The sequence below is a fragment of the Ogataea parapolymorpha genome, chromosome VI, assembly GCF_000187245.1.
Source record: "Ogataea parapolymorpha DL-1 chromosome VI, whole genome shotgun sequence".
NCBI classification, from domain to species: domain Eukaryota; kingdom Fungi; phylum Ascomycota; class Pichiomycetes; order Pichiales; family Pichiaceae; genus Ogataea; species Ogataea parapolymorpha.
This window is the reverse complement of record NC_027861.1, coordinates 1,243,114-1,259,764: the sequence shown is the minus strand read 5'-3', so window position 1 is coordinate 1,259,764 and position 16,651 is coordinate 1,243,114. Positions and strand designations below refer to the sequence as shown.

Here is a 16,651-nt window from a genome sequence, read left to right as displayed (position 1 = left end):
TTTACTGGCTCCTCCAACTTTCAAAGTGTTGAGACAAGTGCTGACCAAAATCGGAATGAGGTTCCAGCTCATAGTCACAAATCACCCGACGGCCGAAATAGCTCGTCCCTCGGTGTTTGTGACCGACTCAGTGACCGGCAAACGGCATATCATAGGTCAAGTGCCCGAAGGTCTACAGAGGCAATGCAATCAAATGGGCTTTCGAACCTCTAGAATAGATACCATGTTTCTCACGGGCATTACTGATTGGAAAGCAATTAGTGGGTTGCCTGGATTCATTCTCACTGTTGGGGATCAAGGGTTAAAAGAGCTTCAAGTGGTGCACAGTGGAAACAAAATTCTTCAGTATGTAGTCGCATCCTGGAGGTATTTTGTCTTCCGCTTTGGATTGAAATTGAAAGTTGACGATTTAGATATATACAAGGCTGATGCATACCAAGTGAAAGCAGTGAATATTAAATCTGCAACCCAAAAACGCCCGAAGCCCAGCAAAGCATTCGATCGCGTATCTGATTTGGTGCAGTACATTTTCCTCATAAAGACCGGAATGGGCAATAGTGGGCGCGCTCTGATGAATATTGAAATACCGTCTGACGTCCATAATCCAAAAGTCTCTGCAAACTACATCATGACAGGGAACCCTATCCGTGGAAGGTTTTTGGTTGAAAAAGCCAAAGAGTTAGGATGTCCCAGACAAAAGTTCAAGGATCTGTGCAACTTCCAGAGCGTGTGGCTTGACGATGGGACTGAAATCAAACCCGAACAGGTTCTAGAGCCTAAAAAGACATTCGATAGTATTTTATTCCTTGATATTCCTGGTCCCGAGTATTTGCAAAACACTTTAGAGCACGACTGGAAGAACGAAATAGCAGAAAAAAAATACTCAGCAGTTTACCATTTCATTGATGAGTCGGTCGTCAATGTGCTTGATCTTCCAGAATACCAGGACTTCATCAAATCGTTCGGTCCCGATACCTACCACTTCATTTCTCACAGACAATACGTTCCCGATACATTGAACTTTCTGGCTTCATATGTGACGTCTTTGAAGTGGCACGTCTTACTTCCAGATCTATTTCCGCTTTTCAGATGGAGTGACCAGCCGGAAAAACAGATACCAGAAGGTTTACCCAACGTGCGGCCGATGCTATGTGGTCAAATTGTCGGTTTTGGGCCTAACGAGACCTCGATCGTTAGAGCCAACAGTTGTACCAGCACAGATGAAGTGGTGAAGACTGTGCGGGACGCTTATGCAGAAGACATAGCTCCGTTGCAGCTTCCAAACTTTGTCTCAGAGGAGGAGTTCGTCAAGCTAGCTACCACTCCTGCAAATCATAATCTGAAACAAGTTCCAGACAAATCTCAGCCATTGAAGGAGCAAGTCGAAACTCTGGTTTTGGGGACGGGCTCGGCGCTGCCATCTAAGCTGAGAAACGTGATATCGAATGCTGTGAGAGTGCCGACCGAGTTTGGCTACCGAACCATTTTTTTGGACGCTGGCGAGAACACTCTGGGCAGCATCAATAAGCTGTACTCGCGGGACGACGTTGACATGCTTTTCAGAGAGCTCAAACTGGTGTACTTGTCGCATCTGCACGCTGACCACCATATCGGAATAGTCTCACTACTGCAGAAATGGTGCCAGGTCAGAAACAAGCACGACAAACTGTATGTTGTGGCTCCATGGCAGTACGAGAAATTCCTCATAGAACTACAGCGGATTGACAGCACTCTGGATCTGGCTAATATTGTCTACCTGAGCTGCGACCAGTTCAACTCCGGCAAGGTTATGCCCGAGTTCGAACAGATACCTATCGAAAATATTCCCAAGAATGAGACCCTCAAGGTGAGAGGTACGCAAAAAGAGCCGAAAAAAGATTTCCAGCTACAGAGCCAGCTGTACAAGGACGTCGGTCTGAATGCCATAAAAACGTGTTACGCCCACCATTGCGAATATTCGTACAGTTGCGTGCTAGACTTCGCGATCGGCTCGGAGTCGTTCAAAGTAGCGTACTCCGGAGACACGAGGCCGCGACAAATTTTCGCGAAAATTGGCTACGATTGCGATCTGCTGGTGCACGAGTCTACGTTAGAGGACGATAAGTACCAAGATGCAATCGAAAAAAGACACAGCACGACATTGGAGGCCGTGCAGATGGGCATTTTGATGAAAACGAAAAAGTTGCTACTGACACATTTCAGCCAGCGTTATCGCTATTGTTCGAGTGCAACGAAGGTGTATGAGAAGCTGCAGAATCCATTGCACAGCAACAGTGAGATAGATACGCTTTCGCCGATTTTCAAAGTGCCCCTGACCGCCGATATGATCGATAATGCACCCCAGATAGAAGCGATAATCGCGTTCGACAACATGCATGTTCCTATGGACAAGTTTGGGCTCCAGAAAAAAGTTTTCCAAACTCTGGGAGACAAGCTTGAACGGCTGTTCAACTCTGATGCGGAGGAGGATATGCAAGAGGAAAAACCGCAAAGTAAAAAACGCAGAGCTACTTAGTTTACTGCGGGGGGTGATATTATTTTTTTATGGGCTGTGCAGATGATCCCTTCACATGGATTGACGTCACAGGCATCTTATATATATTTGCTAACCTGCAATAAATCGTTCCATGATGGAAGAAAAAAATAGAGTTCATAAAGTAGGCTCGTACTCATTTATTGAGAACATCGAAGACCACCCGGTGCTGTCTTCGTCGGAAACGTCCACAGTGTCGTCCTCAGCTTCGAGCTGCGGGGCCCCAGGCATTGGCGAAAGCGAGGAGGGATCCCAGAGGGAGCCAGAGCGCACAGTTTCGCGAATGTTCTTTTCCGACGACGTAAACGACCAGCATATTGAGGACGAGTACAATCATGTGCCGCTGGCCAACACGTCCAGCGCTTCTTCCACGGTTGAAGAGCTTTCTGACGCTGCTCTTGCGCACGACCTGAGCTTTCTAAATATTTCCACATCCAGCTTAGTAAAGCAGGAAAAAGAGGAATACACAAACGAGATCCCTCATTTCTACCTTCCCGAGAAGATACATTACCCTTATAAATCTCCATACGACTTTTCGGACGCCGAGTTTGACAAGATGAACCACTTTGATTTTTTGCAGTCGCTCGGATTCAAAGAACCACCGCTTTTACCCCCTTATTTGAACTCTAACCTTTTGAACGACTCGCCTTCTCACAACTATCGCACATACCCATACCAGTACCAGTACTCGAACCATGTTTACATCAACGAACAGCACCACTACAACATCAATAATCTGAACCTGATGGACAAGTATAGCCGCCAGCCCCGCTCAAGGTCGATCAGAGAACAGCTAAAAAAAAGAGCTAGCGACCAGGGCGTCCAGACCGTCTCACAGTTACGACACTCGGACTACGTTGAGAACATTGATCACCAGGACATTCCAAACCACGTGATGCTCAACCACCTCATCACATGTAACTCCAAGGTCGACAACGTTCTTGCGGGCTCCTGCATCCATAGATACGGCGGGAAATTCATTACTCAGATAGTATACTTTCCAATTGGCGAGAGCGTCTTGTGAGCATATCAACAGTCACTAACTGTTTCGTCGCTATCGAATTGGTCTACTCGTTGGAAATACGTCGCACGCTGCGCGGACCTCGTATTCTCGTTGGCTTGGAAAAGCCCGCCAAAGTCCGTTGACGATGGCCCGTACAAGAGCAACAGATTGAAGTTGTTAGGTGTCAAGAGACTGAGCGGGTTTCGGCTTGCCAAGCTGGGCTCGATGTTCTCGTGCCCAAAATCGTGACTCTGGAAGTTCATCTCAGGGGTCGACGTTTGTCGCATATTTGAGGGTATCAGCGGCGCCCCAAGCACCCTACGTGGCGATGGAGTTTTAGGTGGAAGACTGTGCTTTTCAGGAGGAACATTTTCGCGCTGCTCGGACTCCAATTTGCGTTGCACCACCTTTTTGGTATAAACCTTGCTAGAGTATTTTTTGCCAGGTTTGCTCACGATCACGGGTCCGGAACCAGGGGCAGCATTGAGAACTTTGAACATCTCTATAAGTATGTCGAGCTTCCGTCTGCTCAGTCTGCTCACTTTGGTGTGTTCTCCATGGGCTATGCTGAAATCTCCGACAGACTCTGCCGTCGCGATCAGGTCTTTTGCTTGGAACCTAAAAGTCTTCACTATGCATACCAGCAGGTCGATCCGCTCTTCTTTGCGAAGGTGGTCTGGCTCCTTATGGCGACAAGTCTCCGGCCACCACAACGGCTTGGACCGATCTCCAAGCTTGTAAGGATATCTGCTCTGTTTCTTAGGCTCTATGAGTCGTATCCACGCTTTTGCCAGCAATTTGCATGGGATCTGCTGGAATTCATCAAAGCATTGAACAAGGTACTCGTCAACTTCGCTTGAGTCTGAAGGGTCGATTTCGATCGTCTTGAAAGTCGACTCAATCACAGAATTCTCGTCCACCGAGGAGCCGGTAGTGTCAGCGTCTTTGGGGGCATTATTTGAGTCTGGTGGTAGCAAGGCGTCCTTAGTGTCTGAGAGGGTGTACTCGCACTTGAGCCCAAAATCTCGATATAAAGCTTCTGTCAACTCCCGCAGTTCTCGTAACTTATCTTTTAGCTGTGTCATTACTGATGAGTACAATGGTATGGGTCATCTTGGTATATATAAGTGAGCAGGTAAACACTAATGGTAACCAAACTGTCGCAGTATCGACTCACATCTGCTGGTGGAGACAGGCTTGAAACAAGCTTGAGCCCCGAAATTACGTAATCTACCCGTATTTTTTATCAAAATCAGTCCTGAATGTCTAATGGGAGTCTGGAAGAGTCTTTGAAACACTTGACTCTGGAGTCTATCCAGCAGCATCCGACTAAGACCAAGGAAGACATTGCGCTGGAATTTTTCGAGCTAGGCAGCAACAAAGAACAGGCCGGCTCGTTGAGCGAAGCAATCGATTACTATCGGAAGGCGTACAAGCTAGATGAAAAGGTGGATTTGCGCTACCGCGAGAACCTTGTGAAGAACCTGCCGGTGCCGGAAAAGCGCAAGGACGGCTCTGTGCACAACGGGTTCACGAAACTGGATCTCAGCAAAATTAAAGTAAAGCCGTTGCTAGAGTCCTTCCACGATGCCGTTTTACATCCTATAGACGAGGACAAGCCAATATGGCTGGAGACTTTGCCGGACGAGGTCATCAATAATATTTCAGAGATTCTAATCTGCAGCGACACACCGTCGTGGTTCAATTTTGCCATGTCGTGCAGAAAGCTTGCCTGGCTAGGGTTCGGCCAGGCTGCCAGTTGGAGACGGTTGTGCATGCTGGTATATCCAAAGCAGGTGTACGACGACTCTGAGCGGGTGCTTAACGGCGTGACAGCCGATCAATGGCAGATGGTGCGGATCTGGGACCACAGCTGGCACAAGATGCTGAGCGAGCGGCCGTTCATCAAGTTTAACGGGCTATACATCAGTGTGGTGAACTATCAGCGCGAGGGCGGCCGTGCAGAATTTTCCAACCAGTGGAACCTGCCGTTCCGCATGATAACGTATTATCGTTACTACAGATTTTTCCCGGACGGGAGCTGCCAAAAATTGCTTACGATAATGCAACCCCAGGAAGTTGTGCCCAAATTCTACAGAAACTGGAGACAGCTTTTTGGAACTAGCGAGTGGGAACGTGTTTACGAAGGAACATGGTCAATGACTATTGACGGCCATGTACGATGCTATTGCAAAGGACCAGTGCCGATGTACACGTTTGTGGACGAGTTGCAGATCGTCAATGGTGGTAAGTACGCACGACACCACAAGCTGAATTGGAAGCGCATGGGTTTCGTCAACAAGGAGACTCTGGACGAGGGCGATCTGGATATCAGCAATGAGCGCAGTTTTGCGTTCAGCAGGGTCAAGTCATATAGCGAGCACGAAACGCGTGACGTTATAGAGGATATACATATTATTTAAACTAATTTTTTCCGGTTCCCCAGATCGGCCGCAAGGTTCATCGGGTCTCCGGAGAACCCCGAACCCGGCATTTTTTTTCTCCTAGCGGCGCAACCATGTGGGATATAGGATGAAAGGAATGGGATGACTCGCACCATATAAATACAGTCATTGTGCACTGCATCCAACAATTCCCAAATGGCACAAATCAACCCAACCACGCTGGATAACGTGAAAATTCTAGGCGAAGTCTCTGACAAGCCTCTGTTGTCCAAGGCCACTCCAAGAGATATTTTGACCAAGGATGCTTTGAAGTTCATTGTCCTGCTTCACAGAAGCTTCAACGAGACCCGGAAACAGCTCCTGGAAAACAGACAAAAGGTCCAGGAAAGGCTGGACGCCGGCGAGTCGCTGCACTTCCTCGAGGAAACAAAGTACATTAGGGAAGATCCCAACTGGAAGTGTCTGCCTACCCATCCTAAGTTGCAGTGCCGTAAGATTGAGATTACTGGTCCGCCAGACGCGAAGATGATCGTCAATGCCTTCAACACCGACGTGTTCACGTACATGACGGACTTCGAGGACTCATGTTCTCCTACCTGGAACAACATGATTTACGGCCAGGTCAATCTATACGATGCCATCAGAGACAGAATTGATTTCACCAACGAGTCCACCGGAAAACGGTACAAAATTAACAGAGAGGGCAGAAGAGTGCCTGTGATGATTGTCAGACCAAGAGGCTGGCACATGGTGGACAAGCACATTTTGGTCGACGGAGAACCTATCTCTGCCTCGATCATGGACTTTGGTCTGTTTTTCTTCCACAACGCAAAATTCCTGCTTTCACAGGGCCTTGCTCCGTTCTTCTATCTACCAAAGATGGAACACTACAAAGAGGCCCAGTTGTGGAACGACATTTTCTGTGTTGCTCAGGACTGTCTCGAGATCCCTAGAGGAACCATCAAGGCCACTGTTTTGATCGAAACTCTGCCTATTTCGTATCAATTGGATGAAGTTCTGTACGCTCTCAGAGACCACTCTGCCGGATTGAACTGTGGAAGATGGGATTACATGTTCTCCACCATCAAAAGACTGAGAAACCAAAAACAACATATTCTGCCTGATAGGCACCAAGTTACCATGACAGTTCCTTTCATGACCAACTACGTCAAGCAACTCATCAAAATCTGCCACAAGAGAGGTGTTCACGCCATGGGAGGCATGGCTGCCACCATTCCTATCAAGGACGATCCAGAAAAAAACGCTGCTGCCATGGAGGCTGTGAGACAGGACAAGCTCAGAGAGGTCCTCGCAGGCCACGATGGTACCTGGATTGCTCATCCTGGACTGCTTCCTACTGCCTTGTCCGTTTTCCAGGAGCACATGCCTACCCCTAATCAGGTCCACGTCCAAAAGAATGTTGAGATTACAGAGGCTGATCTTGTCGATACTAACATTCCTGACGGCAAGATCACCATGAAGGGTGTGAGCGCCAACATTTATATCGGCCTCAACTACATGGAGAGCTGGCTCAGGGGCCTTGGTTGCGTGCCTATCAACAACTTGATGGAAGATGCTGCCACCGCAGAGGTTTCCAGATTGCAGTTGTATTCCTGGTGTAAACACGCAGTCAAGATGGATGATACCGGCAAGACGATCACTCCAGAGTTTATCAGTAAGCTGATTGACGAAGAGGCCGAGAGATGCGCTGCCAACAAGCCAAACAACAAGTTCAAGATCGCCGCAGACTGCCTGAAGAAGGAAATCAATGGCCACACCGAGGTGGCCGAGTTCCTGACCACCTTACTTTACGATGATATTGTCACCATTGGGCCGGAAGTTGATATCTCTTCTCTGAAATGAAATTTATGGGTATTTATTCGATTCCATTTGTTTAAATTCGTATATTATTGTCCATACATACCGGTATCCACAGCGTCCAGCATTCCTTGTAGACACCGCTTGAGGTTTTTGACATTAGCGGGCGAGAATTTGCGTAGGTTTTGGGAAATAAGCAGCTCCGGATTCATGGGCTTCTCATTGTACAGAAGCTCGTGCAAGTTCAGCGCAAACTGCTCGTAGTAATCAAACGACTGTCTTAAGAAATGGAAGTAAGGACCAAAGTTCTGGTAGCGAATACCGAATGAGTGAAGCAGTTGTTTCATACAGTTCGCAAGTTCCACAAACGTCATCGAGTCGATCTCGTCAAGCTTCAATAGTGCATAGTTTTTGAGATCTTCTTTTGTTAGTCGAGAGTTCAGATCTCCATGCTTGGCGGCATGTTTTTCGTTCTCCAATTTGAGCGACTCAATGAGATACTCATAATCTTCCAGTCTTTTGTTTAATTGTTTCTGTTCCTGCAGCAGTTGATCTATATGGTTTCGAGCGTCATGCAATTCAGCCGAAAGGTGTCCCTTCTCCTTTTCTGTTTGCACTTTGTAGGTTTCCAGCTGCTCGGAAACTTCAGATCTGAGCTTCTCAGAATTCAAGACCTTTTGCGATTTTTCTTCCAATTCTAATTGTAGACTCTCCTTCTCTCTCTCCAAGGCCTGGTTCTGCTCACGAGCGGTATCCAGCTCGCTCTTCACGTTCTCCAACTCTGCACTTACTGCGCGAAGCTCTGCGGCCTCGGTTTCGGCTGTTTCCTTTTCAATGGTCAATTTGGCCACCAAGTCTATCTGCTCCTTTAATTTCATCCCAAGCTCGGAGTTTTGCTTCTCAGAATCGACTAGCTTTGTCTTTTGGTCTTGGGCAGTAGTTTTTAAGTTCTGATTCTCTAGCTCTAACGACTCCTTCGACTTTTGCAACGAGTCGAGATCCTTTTGTAATTCCTCCCTACCTAAGATCATTTCCTTGAAAGAGTCCAGCTCTTTCTGGATAACACTTCGGCTGTCTATCAGGGAGTCTATTCTTCTGTGCAGGTCCTCGATCTCCTTGTTTTTTGTATCGAGATCAATTAATAATTTTGTATTTTGCGAGCTCATCTCTTCCACCTTAGTTTCAAGCTGGTCCTTTTCTGTTTGTAAAGATTTGAGTTTCTGAACATAGTGATGGTTCTCTTTATCCTGAACGGTATCGTCAAACTTGACCACCAGCTTCTGAACCTGACTCGGTTCCGATTTTGCACTGTCAAGACGTTCATTCAAGACGTTTTTGCGGTGGCTCTGTAGTATCCCAACATTCTGCGGCGGAACCACTCTTGGAGTGGATGATGCCACAGAATTGGGTATTGGCGTCTGGAAGTCAAGAACTGGTTCATTATTTTCTTTATACTCTTTTTCACGTGCTTGCAGAGCTCGCCCAAACGCGCTCTCGTGGCCTCGATCTGATCTTCTGTTTAAAACCATATCTATGAACTCATTCTCGTTGAACGTGTCTTCAAAACTCTTATTATCAAAATGAAGATGAAGTTCAGAAGAATCTGCAAGATAGTCCACGTCCTCGGAAGTTACAGAATTTGAGCGCTGGCGCATGGTGTTCAATTGGTAGCGCCGGTTGAACGAACGATAAACAAACAAAATATAAACATAGACAATTTTCGCGGAGCGCTTTTCAAGACGCGTCGATCGACCTAAATAACGTACTCTCATATCTCATCAATACATCCCTATTTATCCTATCAGCTGCCTAAGCCGTCTATTAACATCTTGGAGCCGATCAATTTCCTCTATCGAATGCATCATGACGTTGTATTTGGACATTGTTTTGCGCTTGCTCTTCGGTTTGCTACCATCACCTCTAGTCTGTCGTAAATAAACAGGAGACGAACTTATAAGATCGCATAGGTCGTCGAAGGCGTTCTTTATCATTGCGCGCCGTTTCTGCTCCGATGTCGAATGGTTCAACTTCTTTTCTTCCTCCGTAAGCAATTTTTTAGAAAAAGAGTTGCTCCGTTGTCGCTTTTGGTAACTTGCTCGGGCCAACTTCTCCTCCTGTGTCGGTGGGGACGGGAGACGCTGCGCTCCGTCATTGTGCTTGATGACCACTTCCAGTTCTGCCTCGGGGGTCTTTTTCAAATCCTTGATTGTGCTGGCCAAAGGGTCAATAGAGTGCCAGTGTTTGGAAAGGTTCGACAAGCTCTGGTCGTTGGCGATCGAGTCCAAAAAGTTCTCGAGCGCAGACGTTTCGGACACGGAAAGAAGCTCTGACGACTGCTGTCGAGCCAGGCCCACCAAATTCGCAGAATAGCTCAAGTTGTTGAACGTTGTCAGCAAATTCCTTGTGTTTGGCGACACAGGCGAGGTGGCCTGGGTAGGACTCGACTCGCCGAAATGAAACGACGAGGACGATCGGGCAAGAAAGCTGTTTTTGTCATGAAGAAGTTTGTTGTTGTCTGGGGTTAAGGGTCGCGAAAGTTGTTCCTGGACCAGTTTCGGCGATCTATAGAAGGGCGACAGCCCCGTAGACATGACGTTTGTCATCGGCGGCGTCTGCGGGACGGTTGTCGACTGGTCTGTAGAAATGGATCCAGAGGTAGTTTGCGAGCCGGCGGAGAGTTTGTTCGCGGCAGGTAACCCGGCGCTAGAAGGAACGCCGGCATCAAGTTCATTGGTCATTAGCATGTACGCAGTGTCAAAATCAAGATCTGTCGAGAAATAGTCGGGCTGTTGTGTGATGTTGTGCCCGTTGGACTCATTAGTATCCCAGGCGGCGTTCATGTTGCTTTGGGCCGGAGCATTAGTGAACCCGGGAGAAAATAAGCCCGAACTTGGGCTCTTTGAACTGCTGGGCGGAATTTCGAGAGACATTTCGCACGTCTTTAGAGATCAGAGACACGGATGTGAATTTCGGGTCCTGATCTTCTCTGGCAAAGAAAAATCACATGCTTACCCCGAAATTATTAGTTTGTTACCGTACAGAAGAATGACAGACAGACTCTATAGTTACCTAGTTGATGACTCCGGCATGCAGCTTCTGCAAAATCTGCTCGTCCGTTTCAGAACCGTCCTTCTGGACGACGCCGGCAGTCTTTAGGACAGACTTGGTGCCAAGGATGTCCTTTTCAAAATCGATATTCGTGACGTCGTCAGCAAACTTAACAGTCTTCTGCCACTCCTTGGCGTCCTCATACGAGTAGTCCAAATGGTCAGCAATATACTTTGCAGCCTCATCCTTGTGGCTGTTGTAGTACTCGATACCCTGCTGCACGGCCTTCAAAAAGGATGACAAATGCGCTTGCTCTACACTTTTGCCTGAGACAATAACCCACGAAGACCACGGGGTGTAGATCTCGCCAATCTTTTTGATCTCACCGTTGTCGTAGTATTTCTTGCTCGTGAAATGCTCCCACATAAATGCGTCCGAAGCCTCGACGTTGTCCTTTTTATTGACCGAGTCTCTGAGATTCTTAAAGTTGTCCAAGACGACAAACTTCTTGAAAAAGGGGCTTTTGAAGTGGTGCTGCAAACCCAGAACAAATGACATCACGTAAGAGCCTGAGCCAATCCGACTAACTCCAATTGATGCGTCTTGAAGTTGGGTTTCGGAACTTAGGTCGGAACGCTGGGCACCGGTGGAAATAGCCCAGCAGAGAGGCGACTGCACATATGTGCCGGAAATTTGGTAGCTTTCATGATCGCCCTCGCAGAGACCCCTGACAAAAGCTTCTGTGAGTCCAATGGCAATGTCGATTTCTCGGCTCTTAAGAGACTGAATTAGGTGTCCTGAGCCCGACGGGTACTCAATCAGCTCGCATTCTATGTCATTCTGCGCGAAATATCCTTTGGTTTTGGCAAACTGCAGAGGAGTGGAGAAATGCTCTGGGATAAATCCAATTTTTAGAACCATGACGTTAGTGGAGGAAATAATTAATATTACATATGGAATATTTTTTCTCTCAGAATCCTCGATTAGCGTCTTTTATAAATACAAGGCTTTAATAGCCATTCTCCCTCAGGCCGCTTTTGCCTCTTGGTCTCAAGAGCTTCCAATTTGTTTTCTTTCTCAACAAACTTCCGCTTTTTTTCCTCCTTGGCCCTCCTCTCGGCAAGGATATCTGGTGGTGGCTTGAAGAATTCAAACCGAGTAAACATTTTGTTGGAGTCGTCGGTAGACTTGTGGAAGAAACCAAAACTCTTGAGTGCCTCTATAAACTCCGTGCCCTTCTCGTCGCTCAAACGGGATTTGATTTCCGCAATCCACAGCTCTCCTCTTGGAGCAAGTAGTCTGTATGCTTCCGCAATGAAGTCGAGGAAATTCGTACCCATCAGCGCTAAACAAAATATCACGATTGTGCAAGATTCGTCTGCGAGCGGAACATTCTTGATGTCAGCCACCGTCACAAAATTGTTGGCTTTCTTAAGGTCGAACGAGTGCACATCTATCTTTATCTTCTTCTTTTTTAGTGATGGCATGAACTTCTTCACGTCCTGCGCAAGTTGGGCCTCTCCGCAACCCATATCAGCAATCACTACCCTGCTGTTGGCCAGTCCAGGAAGACCTCCCGGTGCATTCACATATCTGGTGGTAGCCCGAGTTTTGATTTGATTAACGAAGACATCGACAGGATTCTCTGGCCACGACTGGACTTGTGATCTGAAACCCTCGTGGTACTCCTCAAATAGTTCTGGTTGCTCTTGTATCAGTTTCAGAGCCTCATCAGACTTGATTGTGTAGAGTTGTTCGTTGATCCATCTGAACCTCGATCCGGCCAGCTTGGCCATCATTTTGCGTTGGAGCGGAGTAAGCGACGAGTTAGTTGCGACCTGGGGAGCTTTGGAAGGTTTCGGTTGAGTAGGCTTGGATTTGGAATTATCAGCGCTCACAGCAGTCGAAATATCATTGTCCTCCTGTTTGGCATGATGCACTTTGGAACCCTGTTTCTGTTTCTTCTGCTTCACCTTTTTTCCATCCTTCTTTGTGACATTGTTTTCTTTGACCGGTTTGGGCTTGGGAACAGCCTCAGCAACCTTCTTGCCCTCTAGGCCCCATCCGTCAACTTCAAATAGGGACATAATTTTTTTCAAATAAAATTTCACACCTGAAAAAATGGTATTAGTATTAATACAAAATATAAAATTGGAGCCTTAAAAAAATAATAGTCAAATCAACACAAAAACACTCAGTTCGACTCGGAACTCTTTTTGATGTAGGACTCTGAATGGTCAGACGCAGACGATTTTTGAGCCGGAGCAGAGTTGGCGTACCCAACAGAGGAGGAAGGTGTGGTGGTGGACGCTAAAGATCCTTGAGAAGCATTGGGATCTGCTGGAGGCTGGTTGGAGGCCACCTGAGGGATGTAGGCTTGCGAATTGTAGTTTGCATACGAGTTTGCATAGTGCAATCCACCGGAAGGTTGGGGCTTGTACCCGTAAAAGTAGTCAGACTTGGCCTTGGACTTCTCATAACCCGACTCCGCCGCCTTGGCCTTTTTTTCTTCATTTGCTTGTTCCGAAGAGCCATACTGCTGAGGCACGTAGTACGAATAGGGCGGGACTGAGGCCGTCTTGCTCATCTGGGTCGTCGGAGTTCCCTGCTGTATCACTTTCTTGATATCTTTGACAAACAGAGGATATAGGAGGTCAACGATCCCTTCTCTCTGAGCCATAGCAAGGGCTCTTTCAAAAGGAATCCACACCCCCTTCAGATGCATTGAGCCAATTTTGACAACCTGCCTGGTCTTCTCGGCCTTTAGGATACCATCTCTACGGCCCCTGGTCATCTTGGCAACGTTCAGAAGCTTGGTTCCGTTAATCATGTCGTTATCTGCTCTTCTGACAACGGCAACGCCATTGGCTGCCACCTGGTAGCACAGTGTTTTCTCATCCTCCCACATGGTTGTTGTTATTTTGGGCCTCATTCCCGCAGGTTGCACAGGGGTTTCGGGCGTGGCCGTGCTGCCGGGAGTGTTGTAAACATACTGCATATGACCCTTGTATGACTGCCCATATCCAGGATACTGTCCGTGTCTTGGATAGAAGGTGGAAGGGTGAGGCTGCGGGTAATAGTAGCCCACCTGCTGTGGCTGCAGGGGTTGTTGTTGGGACTGGGTAGGAGGTTGTGGAGGATAGGAATATTGCGAATAATGGGAATGCGCTGTTGGATAATACTGGTAAGACTGCGCGTCGTTTGCTGGCGGAGCGACTGCTCCGGGCTGCGATGCCTGCGCCGCAGCAGAGTCTCCGCTAGGTGCAGCGGCGGTCTGGTACGGCTGGTAGTTGTAATTTTGTGCCACTGGTCCAGAGGGCATCACGCCCTGCTGATACGACGGATAGCTCTGGTAAGGCTGATAGTTTTGCTGGTACTGCGAGTACTGTTGGGACATTAACGAACGTATGTTTACTGCATCAATTGGTGAAGTTTCCTCAAGTATAAGCCCTTGCCAAAAAAACTTTCATTACATACATAAACACTGTTCAAAAAGTTCACCATTACTTTGCAGCACTGCTGCGCGCCTGTAGCATGCCAGATTTGCTTCCCGCGTGGTGCATGCAGTCCCTTGTCCGTGGCAGGCGTGCGCGAAAAAATTTCGCCCGCGGGCCGCTAAGCGAGGCCGCCCATGTCTCAGCACACACAATTTGCGATCCGCTTCCTCCCCTGACAGAGAATCAATGAATTTATTCCTGTTGCATATGCCGACTTCAATCAACGGACTTCTTTGCTCACTGCTTCAGCAGGGGGCGTACGGCGCCGCCAATATTGTGAATTTCCGATCCCTGTTTTCGTATTGTCGCTTGCGAGACGACATCAGGGCAGGGCACATACTCCCGCCGATCTTTGCACTTACCGATCTTGGTAAGCCGTCCCGGGGGACTGCGCGTGCACGGATGTTTCTGGTGTCAGATGTTATGATTTTTCATCCATAAAAAAATTTCCATCTTCTCGACCATCTCCACAAAATGTCTGGACAAACCAGCCCGTCTGCGTTTGTTGTTCTCCACATCACCACCACGGGCGACGACCTTAGCTCCTCCAAAGACTCCAGCGAGATCCTCGAGATCGCCTGGTCTGTGGTCGACTCGCACTCCCTCGCCGAGATCAAGACCAACTCGTCGCTCGTCAAGCCCCTTACCACCCCCGTCACGCCGCTGTGTACCTCGCAAACTTCCTTAACCTGGGAAAACGTCAAGAACGCTCCATCTTTGAAAGACTGCGTCCTGCTGTTGGAACAGGACATCGAGAAGCACCTTGTTTCCGCCAAAAAAGACTTCACGTTTGTGGTTTTCAACAGCTGGGACCTCAGAATGCGGCTCCCAAAGGAAAGCAGAGAAAAGAACATCCAGCTGCCGTCATATCTGGAGCACTCTCGGTACTTTGATCTCAAAAAGGAGTACCTCAAGTTCCAGCAGTGCCACTCTCAGGAGTTAGATCATCCTGGCTCCCTTACCGTTTCGCACATAGTTTCCGCTCTCGATCTCGACATTGCAGATATAAAGCCTGTGAACAAGTCGTACGGTGACTCTCTGACGCTCGCTATGCCCCGCCGCGCGGCCGATGAAGTGCAGGTGCTAATTAAGGTTATTGGCCATCTCCAGAAAACATCTCCACAGGGCTCGAAAATCCTCGAAATACCGTACGACATGGCGTTGGACCTGGCGCAGTTTGCTTCGGAAAAATCCAGGATTCTGTATATGAGCAACTTGCCTGCAGACACGACGCAAAGCGAGCTGGAGTCCTGGTTCACCCAATATGGTGGCAGACCGGTGGCATTTTGGACCGTCAAGCTCCCGCCACTGTCAGAGTCGCAAAATAACAGCCGAACAGGGTCCAACACCAGCAACAGCAGCGGTAGCAACAGCATAAACTCACAGTCGTCAGGTACGAAGCCAACTTGCTCCGGTTTTGCCGTGTTTGCTACTCACGAAGAAGCCCTGGACTCCTTAGCCATGACGGGGAGACTTCTGAACGACAGAATCATAGAGGTGCAACCCTCGTCCGCTTCTGTGCTTGACAAGGCACACGACATCCTCACGCCGTTCCCGTCATCGAAAAACAGACCCAGACCAGGCGACTGGACCTGTCCGTCCTGCGGTTTTTCCAACTTCCAGCGAAGAACAGCATGTTTCCGCTGTTCTTTCCCTGTTGCCTCTGCGGCGGCTGTGCAGGAGTCGATCAGCACAGGCCAGTACTACCACAGACAGTCAAACACAAACAGCTCGTCCAACGTGCCTTTCAGAGCCGGCGACTGGAAATGTCCGAACGAAAGCTGCGCATATCATAATTTTGCCAAAAACGTCTACTGCCTCAAATGTGGGGCGCCTAAACCGGCAGCAAATACCTACAACGGCTATTCGTACCACCAGGACGCGTACAACGCCAACGTGGCCCAGCGCCGATCCATAGCCACTCCGCAGTACCACCATAACCTTCGTTCCAACACCTCTGGCTCCGACACCTCTGCACCGGGAGCAGCACCGGGCATCTACAACCTGTTTCAGTACCCGCTGTCGGGGGCCGCAAGCAAGCAATCCGTCCCGCTTTCCGAGTCTGCCTCCAGCACGCCGTTGTTCCAGCCGATGCTTTCGCAGGGTAGCACCCCGTCGTACTCAGGAAGCCTGGACGACTTCCAAGGCCTGTCCTCCCGCATCAATGGACTGACTCTCAACTCCCAGCCCTTGCAACAATCACACTCGGAACAAAGCTTGTACCATTCTGGTCTGCCTTCCTTGAACCTGGACCTCGATCTCTCCAAATGATAGAATACTGTATAAATGATAGCATTATAATTTTTGCACCGCCACACGGGCCGCTATTATCTGTCGCGCTAGTAAT

At 48.3% G+C, this 16,651-nt stretch overlaps 11 protein-coding genes across 11 annotated transcripts; 5 read left to right on the top strand and 6 right to left on the bottom strand.

Annotated features, from left to right (window-relative positions):
* Window positions 1-223: 223 nt before the first annotated feature.
* HPODL_01842 (ribonuclease Z) lies at window positions 224-2,515 on the top strand (the record flags this gene model as incomplete). Its single annotated transcript, XM_014078368.1, has 1 exon — window positions 224-2,515. One exon carries the CDS (start codon window positions 224-226, stop codon window positions 2,513-2,515), a length of 2,292 nt encoding a protein of 763 aa, XP_013933843.1.
* Window positions 2,516-2,627: 112 nt separating this feature from the next.
* HPODL_01841 (uncharacterized protein) lies at window positions 2,628-3,557 on the top strand (the record flags this gene model as incomplete). Its single annotated transcript, XM_014078367.1, has 1 exon — window positions 2,628-3,557. One exon carries the CDS (start codon window positions 2,628-2,630, stop codon window positions 3,555-3,557), a length of 930 nt encoding a protein of 309 aa, XP_013933842.1.
* Window positions 3,558-3,562: 5 nt separating this feature from the next.
* Window positions 3,563-4,621, bottom strand: HPODL_01840 (uncharacterized protein; the record flags this gene model as incomplete). Its single annotated transcript, XM_014078366.1, has 1 exon — window positions 3,563-4,621. One exon carries the CDS (start codon window positions 4,619-4,621, stop codon window positions 3,563-3,565), a length of 1,059 nt encoding a protein of 352 aa, XP_013933841.1.
* A 177-nt stretch (window positions 4,622-4,798) lies between these two features.
* Window positions 4,799-5,959, top strand: HPODL_01839 (F-box protein HRT3; the record flags this gene model as incomplete). The annotated part of the gene is made up of 1 exon (XM_014078365.1): window positions 4,799-5,959. One exon carries the CDS (start codon window positions 4,799-4,801, stop codon window positions 5,957-5,959), a length of 1,161 nt encoding a protein of 386 aa, XP_013933840.1.
* A 177-nt stretch (window positions 5,960-6,136) lies between these two features.
* On the top strand, window positions 6,137-7,804 carry HPODL_01838 (Malate synthase, glyoxysomal; the record flags this gene model as incomplete). Its single annotated transcript, XM_014078364.1, has 1 exon — window positions 6,137-7,804. One exon carries the CDS (start codon window positions 6,137-6,139, stop codon window positions 7,802-7,804), a length of 1,668 nt encoding a protein of 555 aa, XP_013933839.1.
* A 44-nt stretch (window positions 7,805-7,848) lies between these two features.
* HPODL_01837 (uncharacterized protein) lies at window positions 7,849-9,414 on the bottom strand (the record flags this gene model as incomplete). Its single annotated transcript, XM_014078363.1, has 1 exon — window positions 7,849-9,414. One exon carries the CDS (start codon window positions 9,412-9,414, stop codon window positions 7,849-7,851), a length of 1,566 nt encoding a protein of 521 aa, XP_013933838.1.
* Window positions 9,415-9,552: 138 nt separating this feature from the next.
* On the bottom strand, window positions 9,553-10,689 carry HPODL_01836 (uncharacterized protein; the record flags this gene model as incomplete). Its single annotated transcript, XM_014078362.1, has 1 exon — window positions 9,553-10,689. One exon carries the CDS (start codon window positions 10,687-10,689, stop codon window positions 9,553-9,555), a length of 1,137 nt encoding a protein of 378 aa, XP_013933837.1.
* A 139-nt stretch (window positions 10,690-10,828) lies between these two features.
* Window positions 10,829-11,728, bottom strand: HPODL_05316 (uncharacterized protein; the record flags this gene model as incomplete). Its single annotated transcript, XM_014078361.1, has 1 exon — window positions 10,829-11,728. One exon carries the CDS (start codon window positions 11,726-11,728, stop codon window positions 10,829-10,831), a length of 900 nt encoding a protein of 299 aa, XP_013933836.1.
* Window positions 11,729-11,790: 62 nt separating this feature from the next.
* HPODL_05315 (Ribosomal RNA-processing protein 8) lies at window positions 11,791-12,894 on the bottom strand (the record flags this gene model as incomplete). The annotated part of the gene is made up of 1 exon (XM_014078360.1): window positions 11,791-12,894. One exon carries the CDS (start codon window positions 12,892-12,894, stop codon window positions 11,791-11,793), a length of 1,104 nt encoding a protein of 367 aa, XP_013933835.1.
* A 107-nt stretch (window positions 12,895-13,001) lies between these two features.
* On the bottom strand, window positions 13,002-14,204 carry HPODL_01835 (Enhanced filamentous growth protein; the record flags this gene model as incomplete). The annotated part of the gene is made up of 1 exon (XM_014078359.1): window positions 13,002-14,204. One exon carries the CDS (start codon window positions 14,202-14,204, stop codon window positions 13,002-13,004), a length of 1,203 nt encoding a protein of 400 aa, XP_013933834.1.
* A 574-nt stretch (window positions 14,205-14,778) lies between these two features.
* On the top strand, window positions 14,779-16,575 carry HPODL_01834 (putative RNA binding protein (Arp); the record flags this gene model as incomplete). Its single annotated transcript, XM_014078358.1, has 1 exon — window positions 14,779-16,575. One exon carries the CDS (start codon window positions 14,779-14,781, stop codon window positions 16,573-16,575), a length of 1,797 nt encoding a protein of 598 aa, XP_013933833.1.
* Window positions 16,576-16,651: the final 76 nt, after the last annotated feature.